The sequence below is a fragment of the Eptesicus fuscus genome, chromosome 4 (genome assembly GCF_027574615.1).
Source record: "Eptesicus fuscus isolate TK198812 chromosome 4, DD_ASM_mEF_20220401, whole genome shotgun sequence".
Taxonomy (NCBI): Eukaryota; Metazoa; Chordata; class Mammalia; order Chiroptera; family Vespertilionidae; genus Eptesicus; species Eptesicus fuscus.
Genome location: NC_072476.1, coordinates 1,744,995 through 1,765,869, shown reverse-complemented (window position 1 = coordinate 1,765,869; position 20,875 = coordinate 1,744,995). Strand labels below are relative to the sequence as shown.

At 40.9% G+C, this 20,875-nt stretch overlaps 1 protein-coding gene across 6 annotated transcripts in view; it reads right to left on the bottom strand.

Moving 5' to 3' along the window:
* LOC103296290 (phospholipid-transporting ATPase ABCA3-like) overlaps positions 1-20,875 on the bottom strand; it is a 451,749-nt gene that overhangs the window by 405,946 nt on the left and 24,928 nt on the right. For 5 of the 6 annotated variants that reach the window (XM_054714397.1, XM_054714395.1, XM_054714398.1 and 2 more), the window contains exon 5: positions 11,935-12,076. In XM_054714397.1, coding sequence (XP_054570372.1) covers positions 11,935-12,076 — 142 coding nt within the window. The remainder of the gene's footprint in view (positions 1-11,934; positions 12,077-20,875) is intronic. The other variant, XM_054714400.1, reaches the window with a different exon arrangement.

The following is a 20,875-nucleotide window of genomic DNA, read 5'->3' as shown; positions in this document are numbered from 1 at the left end:
TCACAATACCAGATATAACATTATACTACAAAGCCACTGTAATTAAAACAGTCTGGTACTGGCACAAGAACAGCTATATAAAATCAATGGTACAGAAGAGAGAACCCAGAAGTCTACCCAAACCCATTAATATTTGACAAAGGAGGCAAGAGCATACAATGGAATAAATGTAGTCCTCTTCAATAAATGTTGTTGGGAAAATTGGACAGGTACATGAAAGAAAGGAAGGAAGGAAGGAAGGAAGGAAGGAAGGAAGGAAGGAAGAAAGGAAGGAAGGAAGGAAGGAAGGGAAGGAAGGGAGGGAGGGAGGGAGGGAGGGAGGGAGGGAGGGAGGGAGGGAAGAATAAACTCAAAATGGATAAAAGGCTTAAATGTAAGTCACAAAACCATAGAAATCCTAGAAGTAACCATAGGCAAAAAAATTTCAGATATCTCCCGTAGCAATATGTTTGCTGATTAATCTTCTAGGACAAAGGAAAAAATAAACAAATGGGACTCTGTAAAAATAAAAAAGCTTCTGCACAGAAAATAAAGTATCAACAAAATGTAAAGGAAGCCCAATGCATGGGAGAAGGTATTTGCCAATGATTCATCTGATAAGGGGATACTTTCCAAAATGTATAAGGAACTCATAAAACTTAACAAAAGAAAAACAATACAATTAAAAAATGGGCAAAAGATCTGGATAGACACTTCTCCAAAGAGGAAATACAGATAGCCAACAGATATGTGAAAAATTGCTTAAGGTCACTAATCATTAAGGAGATGCAAATTAAAACTAAAATGAGGTATCACCTCACACCTGCCAGACCAACTAATATCAACAAATCAACAAACAACAAGTGCTGGAGAGGATGTGGAGAAACTCTAGTGCATTGTTGGTGGGAATGCAGACTGGTGCAGCCACTGTGGAAAACAATATGCAGTTTCCTCAAAATATTAAATAAGGAACTGCCCTTTGACCCAGTGATCCCTTCTGCGTATATATCCTTAAGATTCTGAAATAGCAATCAGAAAGGATACATGCATCCCTATGTTTATAGCAGCTCTGTTTACAAAAGCCAAGATCTGGAAAATCAACAAATTTGTATGGAACTACAAAAAACTTGAAATAGCCGAAGCAATCCTGAGGGGGGAAACAACAACAACAAATGAAGCTGGAGGCATCACACTCCCTGACTTCAACTAGACTACAAAGCAACAATCATCAAAACAGCATGGCATTGGCAAAATTACAACAATCATCAAAACAGCATGGCATTGGCAAAACAGACAAAACAGACACACAGACCAATGGCACAGAACAGAGAGCCAGGAAATAAAACCATGTATATGGCAAATAATTTTAGATTAAAAAAACAAAAACATACAATGATGAAAAGAGAACCCTCCTCAATAAAGGGTAATAGGAAAATTGGAAAGCCACATGCAAAAATATGAAAATGTCTGAATTGTTTACAACAACTTTTTTTATTATAATGTCAAAAGGCCACTTCCTTGTTGGGAAGAGATATGCATTTTATAAAATGACTAGTGGCCCAGTGCACAAAATGTGTGCACATTAAAAGGAAATTAATTGGAGGAAATATTTTAATATTGTTAGTTACCCTTTCTCTATAATAGAAGTGTCAGAGATGAAGGAAAATCAGTAAAATGTATATGAAAATCTCCCTCCTGTCAGAGTCTGGGGCATGCCTTGGGACCTAGAATCAAGTCCCTACCCACCACCTGCATGCACTTCTAAAATGCAGGAGACCCAGGCCCGGCGGGCCCCACCCCCATCAAGCCTCGCTGGGAGGGAGTCATGGCCTGTGGTCTCCCGTCCCGGCGCCAGGGCAGGGGGTTCGGCCAGAGGTCCTCTGGCCCAGCACTGGGGCGGGGAATGTGGCCTAAGGTCCCTCACCTCACCAGGCGCTAGGCAGCCTCAGATCCCTGCTGTTCGGTAGTGACGTTATGGCGTCCTGGCTAATTCGCATATTCCTCTATTATATATAGAGATAATTGAGAAATGACTGTGTTCCTATTCCTTGAACAGATTAGGGGTGAAGCTGTCCAGTTTTGATAGTGTAAGCAATAATAATAAAGATTAAAAAATGATTCATTAATTGTTCCTCTGGGAGCTTAAATATTCAGTACCAGCTGTTTTCCTAATTAATTGTTTTCACTGCCCCCACCCACCATCCCTCTGGTAAGCACAATAGTTTGTCTGTATCTATTAGTTTTTCTTTTTTTTTATTTGTTACTTTCAGCCATAAGAAAAGATGAAATTCTGCCATTAATGATAACATAGATGGACCTTGAGAATATCATGCAAAGTGAAATAAGTCAAACTGAAAAAGGACCATGTGATTTCATTAATATGTGAGATATAAAACTGAAAGGGCCTGTTTCTTTGTTTTTAAATATATTTTTATTGATTTCAGAGAGGAAGAGAAAGGGAGAGAGAGAAACATCAATGATGAGAGAGAATCATCAATTGGCTGCCTCCTGCACGCCCCCTATTGGTCATGTGCCCTTGACTGGAATTGAACCAGGGACCTTTCAGTCCACAAGCCAACATTCTATCCACTGAGCCAAACCAGTCAGGGTGGGCCTGTTTCTTAATACCTATTTTATCTTATAGGTATACCAGTGACCTGATGCATGAAGTTTGTGCATATTAAAAGGGAATTAATTAGAGAAAATATTTGCCCTTTCTCTATAATATAAGTGTCAGAGATTAAAGAAAATTAGTAAAATGTATATGAAAATCTTCCTCCTGTCAGAGTCTGGGGCGCGCCACGGGAACCAGAGTCAAGGCCCCGCTCACCCATGTGTTGCCTAGAAATCGCACGAGCCTCAGACCCAGTCGGCCCCACCCGCATTGGGCGAGACTCAGACCCAGTGGCCCCACCCCCATTGGATTAGATTCAGACCCAGCTGGCTCCACCCCATTAATCCCCACTGGGTGGGGGGCACGGCTCAGGTCCCCTGGCCCAGCACCAGGGTGAGGTGCATGGCCTGACATTCCCCCAGCCTGGGCCGGGGCTGGGGGCACACCTTGAGGTCCCCTGTCAAGCCCTGCCAGGCAGGGAGTGTGGCCTCAGGTCCCCCCACAAGCTCCACTGGGTGGGGGACACGGCCTGAGGTCCCCTGCCCCGGCCCAGTGCCACGCAACCTCAGGTCCCTGCTGATTGCTCATTAAGGCTAGTTATGGGAACTTGGCCTCTGCTGTGAGCACAGCCATCTTGTGTTACAGAATCCCTGCTTCTGCTGTGAGTGCAGCCATCTTGATCATTATGATATGACAGTCAATTTGCATATTCCATCTTTATTTGATAAGATATCTGCTCCAGTCACTTTATGGTTATTGTCTTTAATTAAATTTAGGACTCTTCCAGCCATTTTCCTATACCTAATTTATTCTGCCTTCTTTCCTCCTTTTCCCTGAGGACTCTAGTAACACATATGTTAGAATTTTTTATTTATTCACATTTCACTGTAACTCCCTTTTTATTTATTTTTTTAATTGAGTACATTTTACTGTTACATGTCATTGCCTCTTTCTCCTGTCATCTCAATTTGGCTATTAAACCTGTACTATATTTTCTAATTCTAGATTTAGTGTCTTACTTCTTTATTATCATTTCTATTTATTGGCTGAGATTTTTTTAAAAATCATTTATTTCATTGAGCACTTATTTTCTCTTCTTTCAATGAGAATAGTTAAAATAGCCATCTTAAAAGTCCTTGTTGGCTAAATTTCATAATCTGGATTTTCTTGGAGGCTATTTCTAATAAAAAATAATTGTTAATAATAATATGACATCTGTGTAAGAATAGACAGACTAATATGGAGAAAGAGAATTTTAGGACAGATTATTTTTTCTATGGGAAGTAAAATAATATTGAATTCTAAGCAAAACTAAATACCAATGTGAACTTGTCATAGATTAGCAACAAAATTATAAAAGGAAAGACCATAAAAGAGAAATAGTAGGATCATATTTATGAATTTAGGAGTAGTGTTGGACTTCTTAAATGAAAACCTAAAAGAAGAGACCACATGGCAAAAAAATGACGAATTGTGTCCAAGTAAAGATTTTTGTTCAATAAAGAACAGAATGGATAAAATCATAAATTAGAAAAGGTACTTCTAATATTTGGAAACAATAATATATATAAACTATATGTGAAAATATTGAATAATTACAAATCATTAAAATATTTAAATAGCATAACCAAAACTCAATCAGAAAGAATGAGAAAACCAAATAGATGGATAACAACTAATGAAATTGAAAGAGTAATAAAAAAAAAACTCTCAGGAAATAAAAACCCTGAATCAGATGGATTCACAGGTGAATTTTACCAAACATTCCAACAGCTAACACCTATTCTCTTCAAACCATGCCAAAGTTTAAGATGAAGGATGCCTTCCAAGCTTTCCTTAATGAGGTCAGCATTATCTTCATGGAAAAGCTGGACAAAAACTCGATACAAAAAGAAAATTATAGGCCATTACCCCTGACAAAAAGATGCTAAAATCCTCAACAAAATATTAACAAATTGGAACCAGCAATACATTACAAAAATCATACACAATGACCACAAGGGATTTATTCCAAGGATACAAGGATGATGCAATATTTGTAAATCAATCAATGTGATACATCACATAAACAAAAAAAAACCACATGATTATATCAATAGATGCAGAAAAGGAATTCAACAAGATCCAGCACCCATTTTTGATAAAAACTCTCAGCCAAGTGGGAATAGAGGAATCATACCACAACATAATAAAGGTCATATTTGACAAACCTACAGCCACCATCATACTCAATAGGCAAAAACTAAAAGCATTTCCTTTGTCAGGAACAGGACAGGGATGTCTGCTTTCACCACTCTTATTCAACATAGTACAGGAAGTCCTAGCCACAGTGATCAGACAACAAGAAGTAAAAATAAAAAAAATTGTAAAGGAGGAAGTAAAACTGCTATTATTTGTAGATGACATGATATCATACGTAGTAAACCCGAAAGACTCCACCAACATACTGTTAGATCGAGTGAATGAAGTTGGCAAAGTAGCAGGATACAAAATTAATATCCAGTGGTATTTTATACATCAATAACAAACTCTCAGAAAGAAAAACCAAGAAAACAATCCCATTTATGACTGCAACAAAATAAATAAGGTACCTAGGCATAAACTTAACCAACAAACAAGTGTCAATATATACCATGTTCACAGATTAGAATAATTAACATAATTAAAACATTCATTCTACCCAAAGCAATCTATAGATTCAATGCAATTCCTATTTAAATATCAACGGCATACTTCACAAATCCAGAATTTGTATGGAACTTAAAAAGACCCCGAATAGCCTCAGCAATCTTGAGAAAGAAGAACAAAGTTGGAGGGATCACAGTAGCAGATATCAAACTATACTACAAAACCATCATAATCAAAACAACCTGTTACTGAAATGAGAACAGGCATATAGATCAATGGAACAGAACAGAGAGCCCAGAAATCAATCCACATCTTTATGGTCAATTAATATTTGTCAAAGGAGGCAAGAGCATTCAATGGAGCAAAGACAGTATTTTTTTATTATATATCTCAAAGGGCAAGGGAAACAAAGGAAAAAAGTAAACAAATGGGACTCCATCAAACTAAAAAGTTTCTGCACAGCACAAGAAACCGCGAACAAAACAAAAAGACAACCAACAAAATAGGAGAAAATATTTACCAACAACAGTTCTGACAAGGGTTTAATATCCAAAATGTATAAAGACCTCATACAACTCAAATAATCCAATTAAAAAATGGGCAGAGGACCTGAACAGACACTTCTCTCAGGGCGACATACAAATGCCCAACAGGTATATGTAAAGATACTCAACTTCAATAGCTATTAGGGAGATGCAAATAAAAACTACAATGAGCCCTAGCTGGTTTGGCTCAGTAGAGAGAGCGTCACTCTGTGGACTGAAGGGTCCTGGCTTTAATCCTGGTCAAGGGCACCTACCTCAGATGCAGGCTCAGTCCCAAGCTGTGCAGGAGGCAACCTATCAATATATGTCTCTCACAGCGATGTTTCTCTATCTCTTCCCCTCCCTTCCACTCTCTCTAAAATTCAATGGAGAAAATATCCTTGAGTGAGGATTAACAAAAAACTACAATGAGATTTTTATCTCACACTTTTAGAATGGCTATTATAAACTAGTGACCCAGTGCATGGATTCATGCACATTGAAAGGAAATTAATTAGAAGGTGGCCGGTGGGGCAAGATGGGCAAGATGGGGCTGGACATGCACTGGAGCCAACCTCCCGTGGTCCCTCCCCAGCTGGCAACACCTGCGGTGCCGTGGCTTGAAGGACATCTGTGGAGTTAGTGGGGTCCCTCTGGCAGGTGTGGGTCCCTTGGCCTGGCCTGCAGGGATCAAGTTGAAACTGGCTCTATGACATCCCCCAAGGGGCCCCAGAGTGTGAGAGGGGACTCTGCAAAGTTGCTGTCATACAGGGTGTGAAATGCAAACGCAAGTGTGCAGTAAACCGGATTCAGGGCCTAAAGTGCCCCAGCAACAACATAACCCATGGCCGAAGGTGGAATCCGTGGCTCCTGTGAGGAATTGGGTTCCCTCCTCTCTGGTTTTGGGGTGCATCACTTAAGAATCACCACTGCTAAGTCACTGCAGCTCGGCAGCTCCTGCGTTGAGCATCTGCCCCATGGTGGTCAGTGTGTGTCATAGCGACTGGTCGAATGGTCAGACACTTAGCATATTAGCCTGTTATATATATATATAGACTAGAGGCCCAGTGTATGAAATTTGTGTACGGGTAGGCTGCCAGCTGCTGGCTGAGGCCTTCCTTGGTTCCGTGCATCCCCCTGGTTGTCAGCACATGTCATAGCGAGTGATCGAACTCCCAGTCAAACTCCCGAGTGGACAATTTGCATATTAGCCTTTTATTATATAGGATATAGGATAAGACAAGTAATAACAAGTGTTGGAGAGGATGTGAAGAAAAAGGAACTTTCCTTCACTTCTGGTGGGAATGTAGACTGGTATAGCCACTATAGAAAACAGTAAGGTGGTTCCTCAAAAATTAAGAATAGATTTACCATATGACCTAGAAAATGCCATTTTGGGTAAAATTTGAAAATACAGATTCACAATGACATGTGCACCCCAATGTTCATTGTAGTATTGTTCACAGTGGTCAAGACATGGAACAACTGAACTGTCCTTTGATATATGATTGGATAAAGATGTGATCCATATATATAATGGAATCCTACTCAGACATAGTAAGAAATGAAATACTGCCATTTGTGACAACACAGATGGACTTTGAAAATATCATGCTAAGCAAAATAAGTCCATTAGGAAAAGCTAAAAACCATATGATGATTTCACTCATATGTGGGGTATAAAACTGAAAGCAAAAAATAAACAAACAACATAGACACAGACAACAGTATTGTGGTTAGCAAAGGTAAGAGGTTTAGGGGGTAGTAAAAGTTAAAGGGGCCTAATATATGGTGATGAAAGATGATTTGATATTAGGAGGTAAACACACCATGTAATATACAGATCAGGCATCACAGAAATGTCACTTTAAACCTATATAATCTTATTAACCAATGTCACCCCAATGGATTTAATAAAAAAGGAAAAAACATCAAAAAGGTCTTTTGTGAATTTGAACTAAAATATTAGGCATAGTTTTCCATTTCTCCCTCATTTCATGTAATATACATCTAAATTTCCTACTTGTTTTCCTTCCAATCCTTCTTAGTGCTTGTACCCTTTGTCTTTTGTCATTTCTCCTTAATTTGAATGTTAAGTCTTCCATCCTTTTTTCTCTATATATTACATTCCCCCAGAAATAGTGTGGTATTAAGGAAACTTAAGAGAATACTGACTGTTCTCAAGTAATATGCTATCCAAAATTGGTAAGTGATGACCAAATAAAATCCCAATGTTCAAGGAAAAACAAGTAATTCTCTTAAATATTATTTTTTAAATCCCCACTTGAAGACATGCTTTGAGAAAGGAAAGGGAAGAGATAGAAACACTGATGTGAGAGAGAAACATCAATCAGCTGCCTTCCATATGCTCCCTCACCATCGATCAGATCCGCAACCCAGGTATAAGCCCTGACCGGATCAAACTAGCAATCTTGTGGTGCATGGAACAATGCTCAACCAACTGAGCTACTCCGGCTGAGCTGAAATAACTTGATTAATTATACAAATTATTATATAAACTAGATGCCTGGTGCATGAAATTCATACATGGTGGGGGGTGTCCCTCATCCCAGCCTGCACCCTCTCCAATCTGGGACCAACTACCAGTTGGACATCCATCTCACAATCCGGGACTGCTGGCTCCTAACCGCTTGCCTGCCTGCCTGCCTGATTGCCCTCTAACCACTTCCCTGCTGGCCTGATTGATGCCTAACTGCTCTCCTACGGGCCCAATCGCCCCCAACTGTCCTTGCCTGTAGGCCTGGTCGCCCCCATCTGCCCTCCCCTGAAGGCCTGGTTGACCCTAACTGCCCTCCCTTGCAGGCCTGGTCGCACCCAACTGTCCTCCCCTGCCAGCCTGATCTCATCCCCAACGGCCCTCCCCTGCCAGCCTGGTCACCCCCAACTGCCCTCCCCTGCTTGCCTGATCGCCCACAATGGCCCTTCCCTGCTGGCCATCTTGTGGTTACCATCTTGTGATGACATCAAGGGAGGGTGTCACACGAGGGTGTGATGCCACCTAGGCTTTTATTGTATAGGATTGCAAAACATAGGTCACAATATTCTTTGTTCAGCAACAGTATAAAACAAAACTTTTGTGTTTAGATACAAATAAAAACTTGGAGAGATGCATCCACTACCACATTATATCATTTCTCCTATTCATGCTAAATATTGTTCTGATTCTCTCTCATAACTTCCAGGAGAAATTTCATACTTTTTCACTTTACAAACTAGATCTTTAATGACCTATTTTTCTTTTGGCTTCATCTCTAATAGTCTCCCATGTGCACTCTCCATGCTAGCTATTAAAAAGTAAACAGAAGGCCATGTAGCTCCCTGAATATGGCCTCCTGTCCTACATGTGTTCATGAGATTACTTCCATTGCCTGGAACAACCCGATCCATCTCCATTTAGCTAGTTATGCAGGTACCTGTAGATTCAATTTAAATACTTTTTCTCAACAGATTACATCATAAAAGATTATTTTTAATGACTGCCTAACAGGTTCATCTATTCTCTTACTGGTTATGCTGTTTCCAATTTTTGTTGCTAATGCTAGAATGTGTGTAGTTTTTCCTCCTATTTAATATTTGCCAAAGATAAAATCTCAAGATATTCAGTAAATGCAAATTCCTCATTAAGGGTTTTTCACATATGATAATATACCAAGTGAAATATTTGACTTAAAAATTACCATCACAATGTAAAAACTTGTATATCAAATCAATAAAATTATATATAAACATAAATAGGGAAGCAATGCCAACAAATGAAAATATGTGTATTTGTAAAGCATAATACTAAACCACAACTATATAAAGATAGATATATTGCTATAAGAATCAAAAGAGAATAAAGAATGATATAGATATATTATGTATATTTTTTAAGTTTGTCAAATATATGGGATTGAAAAGTGGTTTTCATAGAATATAAATCTAATTTTTAAAATTACCACAAGAATAAACAAACTTATTATGTACTAGAGGCCCAGTGCACGAAATACGTGCACTCGGGGGGCGTCCCTCACCCCAGATTGTGAGAGGGCACAGGCCAGGCTGAGGAACCCACCAGTGCATGATCAGGGCTGGAGAAGGATGTGGGAGGTTTGCCAGCTGGGGAGGGATCATGGGAGGGCTTCAGGGCAAGTCTGGCCCATCTCGATCAGTCCCAATTGGCCGGATCCCAGCAGCAAGCAAGCCTACTGGTCAGAGCATCTGCCCCCTCGTGGTCAGTGCATGTCATAGCAAGCAGTTGAGCAGCCTTAGCATATTATTAGCATATTACGCTTTGACTGGTTAAATGGATGACTGGATAAGCAGACACTTAGCCTAATAGGCTTTTATTATATAGGACTAGAGGCCCGGTGCATGAAATTCGTGCATGGGGGGGCGGGGGGTGTCTCTCAGCCCAACCTGCACCCTCTCCAATCTGGGACCCCTTGGGGGATGTCCGACTGCCTGTTTACATCCTTTTCACAATCTAGGACTGCTGTCTCCCAACTACTTGCTTGCCTGCCTTCCTGATTGCCCCTAACCGCTCTGCCTGCCAGCTGATCATCCCCTAACCACTCCCCTGCCAGCCCGATCAATGCCTAACTGCCCTCCCCTGGTCACTCCCAAATGCCCTCCCTTGCATATTCCCTCTTTATTAGATAGGGTTTTTTTCTTTAGCATATTGGACAGTCCTAACTGGTTTGGCTCAGTGGATGGAGCATTGGCCTGCAGAATCAAGGGTCCCAGGTTCGATTCTGGTCAAGGGCATGTACCTTGGTTGGGGGCACATACGCAGTGGGGAGTGTGCAGGAGGCAGCTGATAGATGTTTCTCTCTCATAGATGTTTCTAGCTCTCTATCCCTTCCCCTTCCTCTCTGTAAAAAATCAATAAAATATATATTATATATTTAAAAAAACCACTTAAGATTCCTCCATATCTGCCTGGCTGGTGTGACTCAATGGTTGAGACCCCAGGCTGCCACCACTGGAAGGGGATCGAGCCCTGGCCAGGCTGAGACCCCAGCCCAGGCTGCCGCCTTAGCCTGGCTATGGATAGCCCGGTGGGGGTGCGCGGCTCCAGCCCAGACTGCCTTCGCTGGCCTGAAGATAACATGGTGGGGGTGCACCGCCCTCCCGGCCTGAGGCCCCAGCCCAGGCTGCTGCTACTGGCTGGGTGATCATGCAGTGGGGGTGTCCGGCCCTGCAGCCAGCCCAGCCAGGGGATCCTGTGGCTTGGGTGCCGGGCCCTGCAGGCCTGAGACCCCAGCCCAAGCTGTCCTCACAGCCAGGGGATCCTGTGGCTTGCGGGAGGCTGAGACCCCTGCCCCCAAGCCGCCCCAGCTTGCCAGGGGATAATAAGGCTTTGGAGCAGGGGTCTCAGCCAGGCTTGCCAGGGAATCCTGAAGCTTGGGGGCAGCTGAGACTCCCGCCTCCAAGCTGCCCTGGTTTGCCAGGGGATCCTGCGGCTTGAGGGCGGCTGAGACCCCTGCCCCCCAGCCGCGCCTGCTTGCCAGCAATCCTGCGGATTGGGGGCGGCTGAGACCCCCGTCCCCCAGCCGCCACACTTTGCCAGGGCATCCTGTGGCTTAGGGGCGGGGGTCTCAGCCCAGCTTGTCAGGGGATCATGCGGCTTGGGGGCGGCTGAGACCCCCACCCCCAAGCCGCCCTGGTTTGCCCGGGGATCCTGTGGTTTGGGGGCGGGGGTCTCAGCCTGGCTTGCCAGGGGATTCTGCGGCTTGGGGGCGGCTGAGACCTCCGCCCCCAAACCGCCGCCACTTGCCAGCGATCCCGCGGCTCACGCTGGGAGCTGGTGCCTCCCAGGTGGACACCCTGGACTGCTGCTACTGGGCAGACTCTGCTGGGGCTAAGAGGACTGGGCGCCACAATCTTGATCTTCTCAACGGCTGAATAGGCCACCCCGAGTCCCGCCCCCCAGCCTCCTGCCGGCCCAATCGTGGGCATAGCGGAGTGATGGTTATTTGCATATTACCCTTTTATTAGGTAGGATAGTTGTATATACACAAATAAAACCATATATATATATATATATATATATATATATATATATATATATGTATATATATATATATGTTTATGTATGTATATGTGTATGTGTGTGTATGTATATATATATGTATATGCTAGTATCAACTGGGATAATAAAATAAGTTTGCTTAAATAGCTACTCACCAGGACGCCCTCCATCATTGTCTGCTGGGTTCCTGGGTCCTAAAGTGGGGTGAATAGGAAAGAGTAAGGATGTTTTCCAGCCTGACTCTTTTGGCGATAGGACAGTCCTTTGTCTCCTAACAAAACGCAGATGATATTTTACCTAGAAGTAGCAATAGGAAACAAACTATGCTTAAAACTGAACAAACTGAAAAGCAAATATTAGAAATAAAGGACAGTTAAGAACATAAGGAAAACCATGTGATTTTAAAGAGGAGACTCATCTGATGTCAACATGTGCTGAATGCCTGGAAATGGCAGTGACTCCCAACATAATATATATGCTCCAGTCACATCTACATCTGAAGTCCTCTCAACATGCAGACAGTTCACAAAAGCAAGATATACATATGGTCCATAAATACATGAAACGTTTCTCAATGTCACACGTGAAATAAATGCAAATCAAAACCACAGAGATATTTTTCTTACTTATCACACTGGAAAAATCAAAAAGCTTAACCACACATTCTGTTAGCAAGGCTATAGGCAAAAAGGCACTTTAATTCATTGCTTGTAGGATGCAAAATGGCACAACTGTAATGGAGAATCTTGTATTCTATAACAAAATTACATATGCATTTACTGTTTGATTCAGCAATCCTACTTCCAGGAACAGACTTGAAATATATATCTTCAACAATAAGAAGAAAAGGTATGTACAAGTTTGTTGTTGTAGGGAGCGGTTATAGGGTTAAGCCTCGGACTGACCTGCTGGCAAAGTCGCAAACAAGTCCCAGCTTGGAGGGCACAGTCCTCTAAGCATAATTAAGCTTGATCTTGTGACTGCTCCCTAGATCTTTCCTGGGTAGCTAGTGGGCAGTGGGAGGGGCAGCAAGTGCTGCCAAAACAAGTGAAACTTACAACAACATTGTAGATTACCTTGTTTGTCCCTGATTATAAATAAAGCCTCAGCCTTGCAGTCTGGATCTGTTCTGTGGCCTCAGCAAGGCACAGAAGATCCACCTAGGCCCAGCTGTTTCTCTGTCTATCATTTCTCCATCCTTTGTCACCCCTGCTCAGGCTCACCGAACCCTTGGCTGTGCTGGCACGGCACAGTTGTTAATGTTATCTGTGGTGGAAATGTATTGAAATCAATTGCTCATAAATAGGAGACTGCATAAACTATGGTATATAAACACAATAAAGAGCTATGTATTTGTTCAAGGTATAGTCAGAAAATAGAAATAATACTAGATAGAAAGGGTAGGAAAATTCTAAGGTATCAGGTAGCAACAGCAGAAAGCAGCCACCAGCCCTAGGACTAAGGGAACAAAAGCAAGAGTTTACGATTACTAAAAATTATAAACTTGGAGGAGAGTCCTGTGAGGCTGAAAACCAAACTTCTGAGGAGAATGCACAAGCCAGCGTGAGAGGTCCTCTGGGGTTGGACCTAGATTTCTGAGAAGGAGCTCCAGCCATCTCATGCTGGCTAGCTTTGAGAGGCTGTGATGAGGCTGATTCTGAAAGCTGTTGGGCAATCTGAAAACTGTATTTGGCTGCTGCTATGGGAAGAAAGTGCTACTGCCAAAAAAGAAGTGTTGCTGGGATGTCACTCATAGGAACTACAAGCAGACAGAAAGCCAACAGGAAAGACCAAATTTCTTCCCCTAATCCTGTGCTTTAATAGTAGAGTCTTCTATAGAGCTGGCTGAAAAAACAGAAGTGTAGCTACAGCATCAAAGTGTAGCTACAGAGTAAAAGAATGGATTTATGGCTCAAAAAGAGACTTATTGACAAGTATACATAAAAAAATGAAGCATACATATGTAATTTATACTATATAACATATTAAATGTATACATCTCCATACATTTATATATAATACCTATGTAATTTATATTTTATCAATATATCCAATCTTTGGATGCATTGCAGAAGAAATTGGAAATATCAGTACACTTCCACCAAAATACTTCAGCATTTACTAGAATTCAATACTTGTTTATAGTTCTTATTTGAGGTAAAATTAGATACAATAAAATGGGCAAATCTTAACTGTATATCTGCTTAACTCTACATACATTTTGGCAAATTCATAGTTTCTGTAAACAAACCACATACAAAAAAAACAAGAACCTCAACCCCAGAAAGTTCTCTCATGTCTCTTTCTAGTCGATCCTGACCACACTCCCTCAGAGATATTTTTTTTTCTGATCTCACCATAGGTTAATATTGCCTGTAATAGAATTTCATATAAATAAAACTCACAAGTATTATATTCTTTTCCATAAGGCTTCTTTTATCAGAAAGAGTAAGATTCATTAATGTAACTGCTTTTTTTCAGTAGTTAATGCATTTTTGTCACTGAGCAATATTCCACAGTGTAACTAAAATAGAGGTCATTAATTTTCTGGTTGAAAATTGCCTGACTGTTCTCAATAATTATTTGGCTAATATAGATAATGCTGTTATGAACATTCTTACACATCTCTTTTGTAAAAATATGTTTTCCTTCTTTAGGGTAAATTCATAGCAGTACAACTGATGAATCATATAGGACAGATGTGTGTTAGACTTATTTGAGCAAACAAATGGCAGACATATTTCTAATCTCATCATACCATTTTATAGTCTCACCAATAATGGCTTCACATCCTAACCGTATCGACAGACTAATCTTTGCCTTCCTGGTGGAGGGTAGAGGTGTCTCATTGTGGCTTAAGTTTGTATTTTCCTGATGTATAATGGCATTGCATACTTTTCATGTCTTTATTGGCCATTCATATATCTGCTTTGACAAACTATTTAAATTTTTTCTTTATCTTTGAAACTGGGTTGCTTGTCTCTTTATTATTGAGTTGTATGACTTTTAAAAATATCTTGGGAGAACCAAGATGGCGATACTTGCCGCCTCCCACAACCACATCAAAATTACAACTAAAATACAGAACAACCATCACTCAGAACCACCTGAAATCTGGCTGAATGGAAGTCCTACAAATAGAGAAGCAGAGAAGAAAGAACGTTGAGGCTGGTAGGAGGGACAGAGGTGCAGAAGGAGCTGGTCCAACACCCACCTGCATCGTGGTTTTAATCAGGAGGGATATCTCCACTGCAGAGGCCACCTATGAGAAGCAGGGGTTCCAGCCCCACCTCAGACCCCCACCCCAGGTTACAGAGATGGGAAGAGAGGTCCTTGTAACTTTAGGCTTTAAAAACCACCGGGGATTGTGGCTGAGTAACATTGAGGCTGCTGGAGACCCAGCAGTTCCTCCTAAAGGGCTAGCACATGGTCTTAGTCATACTTGCTCCCTCTGAGCTCCAGCCCTGGGGCGGTGGCTTAAAAAGAACCTGGGACACTCGGGGAGGAACTGGATTGTCTGGCATCAGGGCAAAAACTTGGAGATGGCTTTCTCCCAAACCGGGGTACTTGCAGGGGTCATTGTTCTTATGCTGGGACCTGCCTGTTTCAGAGCTGTCTGGCAGCCATATCTGAATTTCCATCAGCCTGACCCCCACTGTCCGCCCCACCCTGGTGATTCCCGAAGACCCTGCCCCATCCAATTTGCATACCCACCCAAGTTGTTTGCAGAGACTTTTCCATATGAATGGCCTGTCCTGGATCAGTCTTCAGATTTTTCTAAAATCTCTCAAACAAGTAATAGTTGGCATCAGTGTGCCCCATACCTATCAATAAGAGGGCCCAGACCTGGCACTAGCAGCAGCCTACCTTACTTCACAGCTTGGCCTTGCCTGGACACTTCCAAGCCCAATACAAGTAGCAGCCATCTGCAAAGGACTCTGTAGCTCTTGCCAGATGGCTCTAGGCAGTGGCTGACTTTGTACCTCCAGGGAGGCCCCAGAGCCAGTGCACCTGGTGGACAGCTTCAGACCAAACCAGATTACAACTCTACACATCCACAAGGGACACATTCAAGAGGCAGACTCAGTGAGCACCAAAGCCCCACTGAAGCAAGTCCTGCTCCATAGGGGAGTCTTCTTAGCAGCTCTTCACTATAGATGAAGCTGCTCCTCATAGCCAATTGACCCAGAGGTCAACTGTTTCCAATGACACCAACAACAATCAAGACTCAACTACAACAAGACTGTGCACAATAACCCACAAAGGTTTGCACTTAGAGTGCCCACTATGGTGACTAAGAAGGCTGAGACACTGGCCCTACAGGACAACTACTACACTAGGCCACTCTACCAATTCCAGGAGTCATAACACCTCTACCTAATACATAGAAACAAACACAGGGAAGCAACCAAAATACAGAGACAAAGGAACTGTCACAAATGAAAGAACAGGCGAAATCTCCAGCAAAAGAACTAAATGAAATGGAAGCAAGCAAACTACTAGGTACACAGTTCAAAACAAAGGTTATAAGGATGCTCAAGAATTTTAACGAGAGCTTCAAGGGGATTAATGAGAGCTTCAGGGATCTTAGGGAGAATTTCAAAGACAAGAAGAAGGACCAGACAGAAATTAAACATACACTAACTGAAATAAAAAAAATTTACAGGGATTTAATAGTAGAGTGGAGGATTCAGTCAACAATTTGAAATATGAGGAAGAAAAAAAAACCCAATCAGAAGAGCAGAATGAAAAAAGAATAAAAAAAATATGAAGGTAATGTAAGGAGCCTCTGGGACAATTTCAAGCATACCAATTGGTATCAAGCATACCAATATTAACATTATGGGGGGTGCCAGAAGGAGAAGAGAGAGAGCAAGATATTGAAACCCTATTTGAAGAAATAATGACAAAATTTCATAAAACTATAATATAATACCATACCCAAGGTATTGACACTGATACAAATCACTAATCTTATTCAGAGTTCCCTAGTTTTACTTGTACTCACATGTCATATGTATTATATTCTACACAACTTTATCAGATGTGAAAGTTCAAGATACAAAACATTCCAACACTCCTTTTTTTCTGATAGTTATTCCCTGAACGCCACCCCCCTTTTTATTTTAGAGGTTTATCTTTTAAATTCCTTAAAAAATTTTTTTTTCTTTATTGATTAAGGTATTACATATGTGTCCTTATCCAGAGAAGTGGTATTACATAAGTATGCTTTTTTTCCCCATTGACCCACCCCTGCTGCCCCCACACCCCAACAAATGTCCCCCTTACCCCCCGTCTGTGTTCATTGGTTATGCGCATATGCATGCATACAAATCATTTGGCTGATCTCTTACCCGCTCACCCCTGCCTTCCCTCATAGGTTGGAGAGTCTGTTCAACTCTGGTTCTATTTTTGTTCATCAGTTTACATTGTTCATTATATTCCACAAATGAGTGAGATCATGTGGTATTTATATTTATATTTCTCTGAGTGGCTTATTACACTTAGCATAATGCTCTCCATGTTTATCCATGCTGTTGTGAATGGTAAGAATTCCTTTTTTACAGCAGAATAGTATTCCATTGTGCAGATGTACCACTGTTTTTTAATCCATTCATCTGCTGATGGGCACTTAGGCTGTTTCCAAATCTTAGCTGTTGTAAGTTGTGCTGCTATGAACATAGAGGTGCATATATCCTTTCTGATTGGTGCTTATGTTTTCTTGGGATATATTCCTAGAATTGGAATTACTGGGTCAAATGGGAGTTCCATTTTTAATTTTTTGAAAATACTCCATACTGTTTTCCATAGTGGTTGCACCAGTCTGCATTCCCACCAGCAGTGCACAAGGGTTCCCTTTTCTCCACATCCTCGCCAGCACTGGTCATTTGTTGATCTGTTGATGATAGCCATTCTGACAGGTGTGAGATGGTACCTCACTGTTTATTTGATTTGCTTCTCTCAGATGATTAGTGCCTGAACATGTTTTCATATGTCTCCTGGCCTTCTGTAGGCGCTCTTTCAAAGTGTCTATTTAGGTTCTTTGCCCATTTTTTTTTTGGATTATTTATCTTACTTTTGTTAAGTTGTGTGAGTTCCCTATAAATTTTAGAGATTAAACCCTTATTGGAGATAACATTGGCAAATATGTTCTCCCATGCAGTGGGCTTTCTTGTTGTTTTGTTGATGGTTTCTTTTGCTGTGCAGAAGCTTTTTATTTTGATGAAGTCCCGTTTGTTTATTTTCTCCTTAAGATTCCATTGCCCTAGGAGCTATATCGGTAAAGATGACATATGTCTGATATTTTGCTGCCTATGGCTTCTTCTAAGATTCTTATTGTTTTTCATCTTATGTTTAAGTCCTTTATATATTTTGAGTTTATTTTTGTGTATGGTATAAGTTGATGTTCTAGTTTCATTTTTTTGCATATATCTGTCCAATTTTCCCAACACCATTTATTGAAGACTTGTCTTGACTCCATTGTATGCTCTTGCCTCCTTTGTTAAATATTAATTAAGTATAATAGCTTGGGCCAATTTTTGGGTTCTCTGTTCTGTTCCGTTGGTCTGTATGTCTGTTCCTGTGCCATTACCAGGCATTTTGAGAACAGTGGCTTTGTAGTATATAGCTTGATATCTGGTATTGTGATCCCTCCAATTTTGTTCTTCTTTCTCAAGATTGCTGCAGCTATTCAGGGTCTTTTATTACTCCAGATGAATTTTTGGAGAGTTTATTCTAGGTTTTTGAAGTATGCAGTTGGTATTTTAATGGGGATTGCATTGAATCCATACATTGCTTTGGGTAGTATGGACATTTTAATGATAATGATGCTACCGATCCATGAACATTGTATATTCTTCCATTTGTTTATGTCTTTATCTCTTTTTTCAGCATCCTGTAATTTTCTGAATATAGGTCCTTTACCTCCTTGGTTAAATTTATTCCTAGGTATCTTATTTTTTTGTTGTTGTTGCAATGGTAAACGGGATTTTTTCATTTCTCCTTCTGTGAGTTCATTATTGGTGTATAAAAAAAGCCATAGATTTCTGGGTGTTAATTTTGTATCCTGCTAGCTATTCCCTTACAGCCAAGAATATGTTCTTCATTTCTAAAAATTTGTATTGTAAAAAATGTTATATAAGTGGAATCACAGTGTTAATATTTTGAAATTATTTTTTCAATCCACATAATTCTCTGGAAATTTAGCTAAATAGTTGTGTATGCTTATTTACTTATTTGTTTAATTTATGATAAAATACACATAACAAAATTTACCATCTTAACCATTTTTAAGTGTACACTTCAGTGGTTTTAAATACACTCACATTTTTGTGTAACTATCTTCACCATTTATCTCTATACCTCTTTTCATCTTGTAAATTGAAACTCTATACTTATCCTATATAATAAAAGCCTAATATGCAAATCAACTGAATGGCAGAACAACCGGTGCACTGACTACCAGGGGGCAGACTGGCTCAACACAAGACCTGTCCCCATTCCGCAGGCTCCAGGCTGGCCAAGGCAGGTGCCAGTGGGGGCTCCCTAATCACCCCGCTGGTCACCTCACAGATCGGCACTGATCGCCGGCCAGGCATAGGGACCCTACCTGTGCACGAATTTTGCTAATGGAAGAGCTGCCCCCTGGTAGTCAGTGTACTCCCACAGGGGGAGCGCCACTCAGCCAGAATTCGGGCTCATGGAGGCGAGAGCAGTGGTGGTGGCAGGAGCCTTTTCCGCCTCTGTGGCAGGACTCAGGAGCAGCAAGCTCCTGAGAGGTAAGGAGTGAGCAGTAAGGAGCGAGGGATCCCAGATTGCGAGAGGGATTTCTGACTGCCAGCTTAGGCCGATATCCCCTGAGGGGTCCTGGACTGCATGAGGGCACAGGCCAGGCTGAGGGACCCCCATCCCCCACCCCAGTGCATGAATTTTGGGCACCAGGCCTCTAGACAAATAATAACTACTTATTCTTCCCCCAGCCATAGCTCCTGGGAATCACCATTATATTTCCTGTCTCTAAGATTTTGACTAAATATTTCACATAAGTAGAATCATGCAATATTTGTCTTTTTGTGATTTATTTCACTTAGAATAATGTCCTCAAGATTCATACATGTTGCATTGTGTATCAGAATCTCCTTCATTTAAGCCTGAATATCATTCCACTGTGTGTATAAACCACATTTTACTTATCTATTCACCCATCATGGACACTTGGGTGGCTTCCACATTGAAGCTATTATGAATAATGCTTCTATAAACATTGATGTAAAAGATGTCTCTTTGAGACCTACTTTCAATTCTTTTAATTATATACCCAGAAGTGGAATTGTGTGGTCATGCAGTAATCTATTTTTAATTTTTGAGAATCTCCATGTGATTCCACAGCTGCCATACCATTTTACCACCAACAGTGCAAGGTCAATAAGGCTCTAATTCTCCACATGCTCACCAACACCTATTTTCCATGCTTTGATAGTAGGTGTTGCGAGGTGGCATCTCAGTGTAGTTTTGATGCATATTTCCCTCATGATTAGTAGTACTGAACATTTATGTGCTTATTCACCACTTATTTAACCCCTAACTGATGCGAGGTGGCATCTCAGTGTAGTTTTGATGCATATTTCCCTCATGATTAGTAGTACTGAACATTTATGTGCTTATTCACCACTTATTTAACCCCTTTAAAGAAATGTGTTGATGTCCATTGCCTATCTTTGAATTCATTTTCTTTTTTAAAAATTTTTCTTGTTGGGACTTTTAGGAGTTCTCTATATATTCTAAATATTAATCTCTCATCAGATATATAAGTAGAAAATATTTTCTTTCATTCTGTGTGTTGCTTTTTACTCCGTGGATGGTATCTTTTTAGTTTTATTTGTTTAATTTTCTTTTTTAAAGTTACATGAATTGGGGTGACATTGGTGAATTTAAAAATTGTACATTTCTATCATACATCAGATGATGTATATTGCATTGTGTGCCCACCAGCCAGTCAAGTCTTCCATCACCATATATTAGACTCCTTTATCCTTTCCTACCATCCTCCCCACTTCTATCTAGTAACCATGCTGTTGTCTGAGTCTGTGAGTTTTT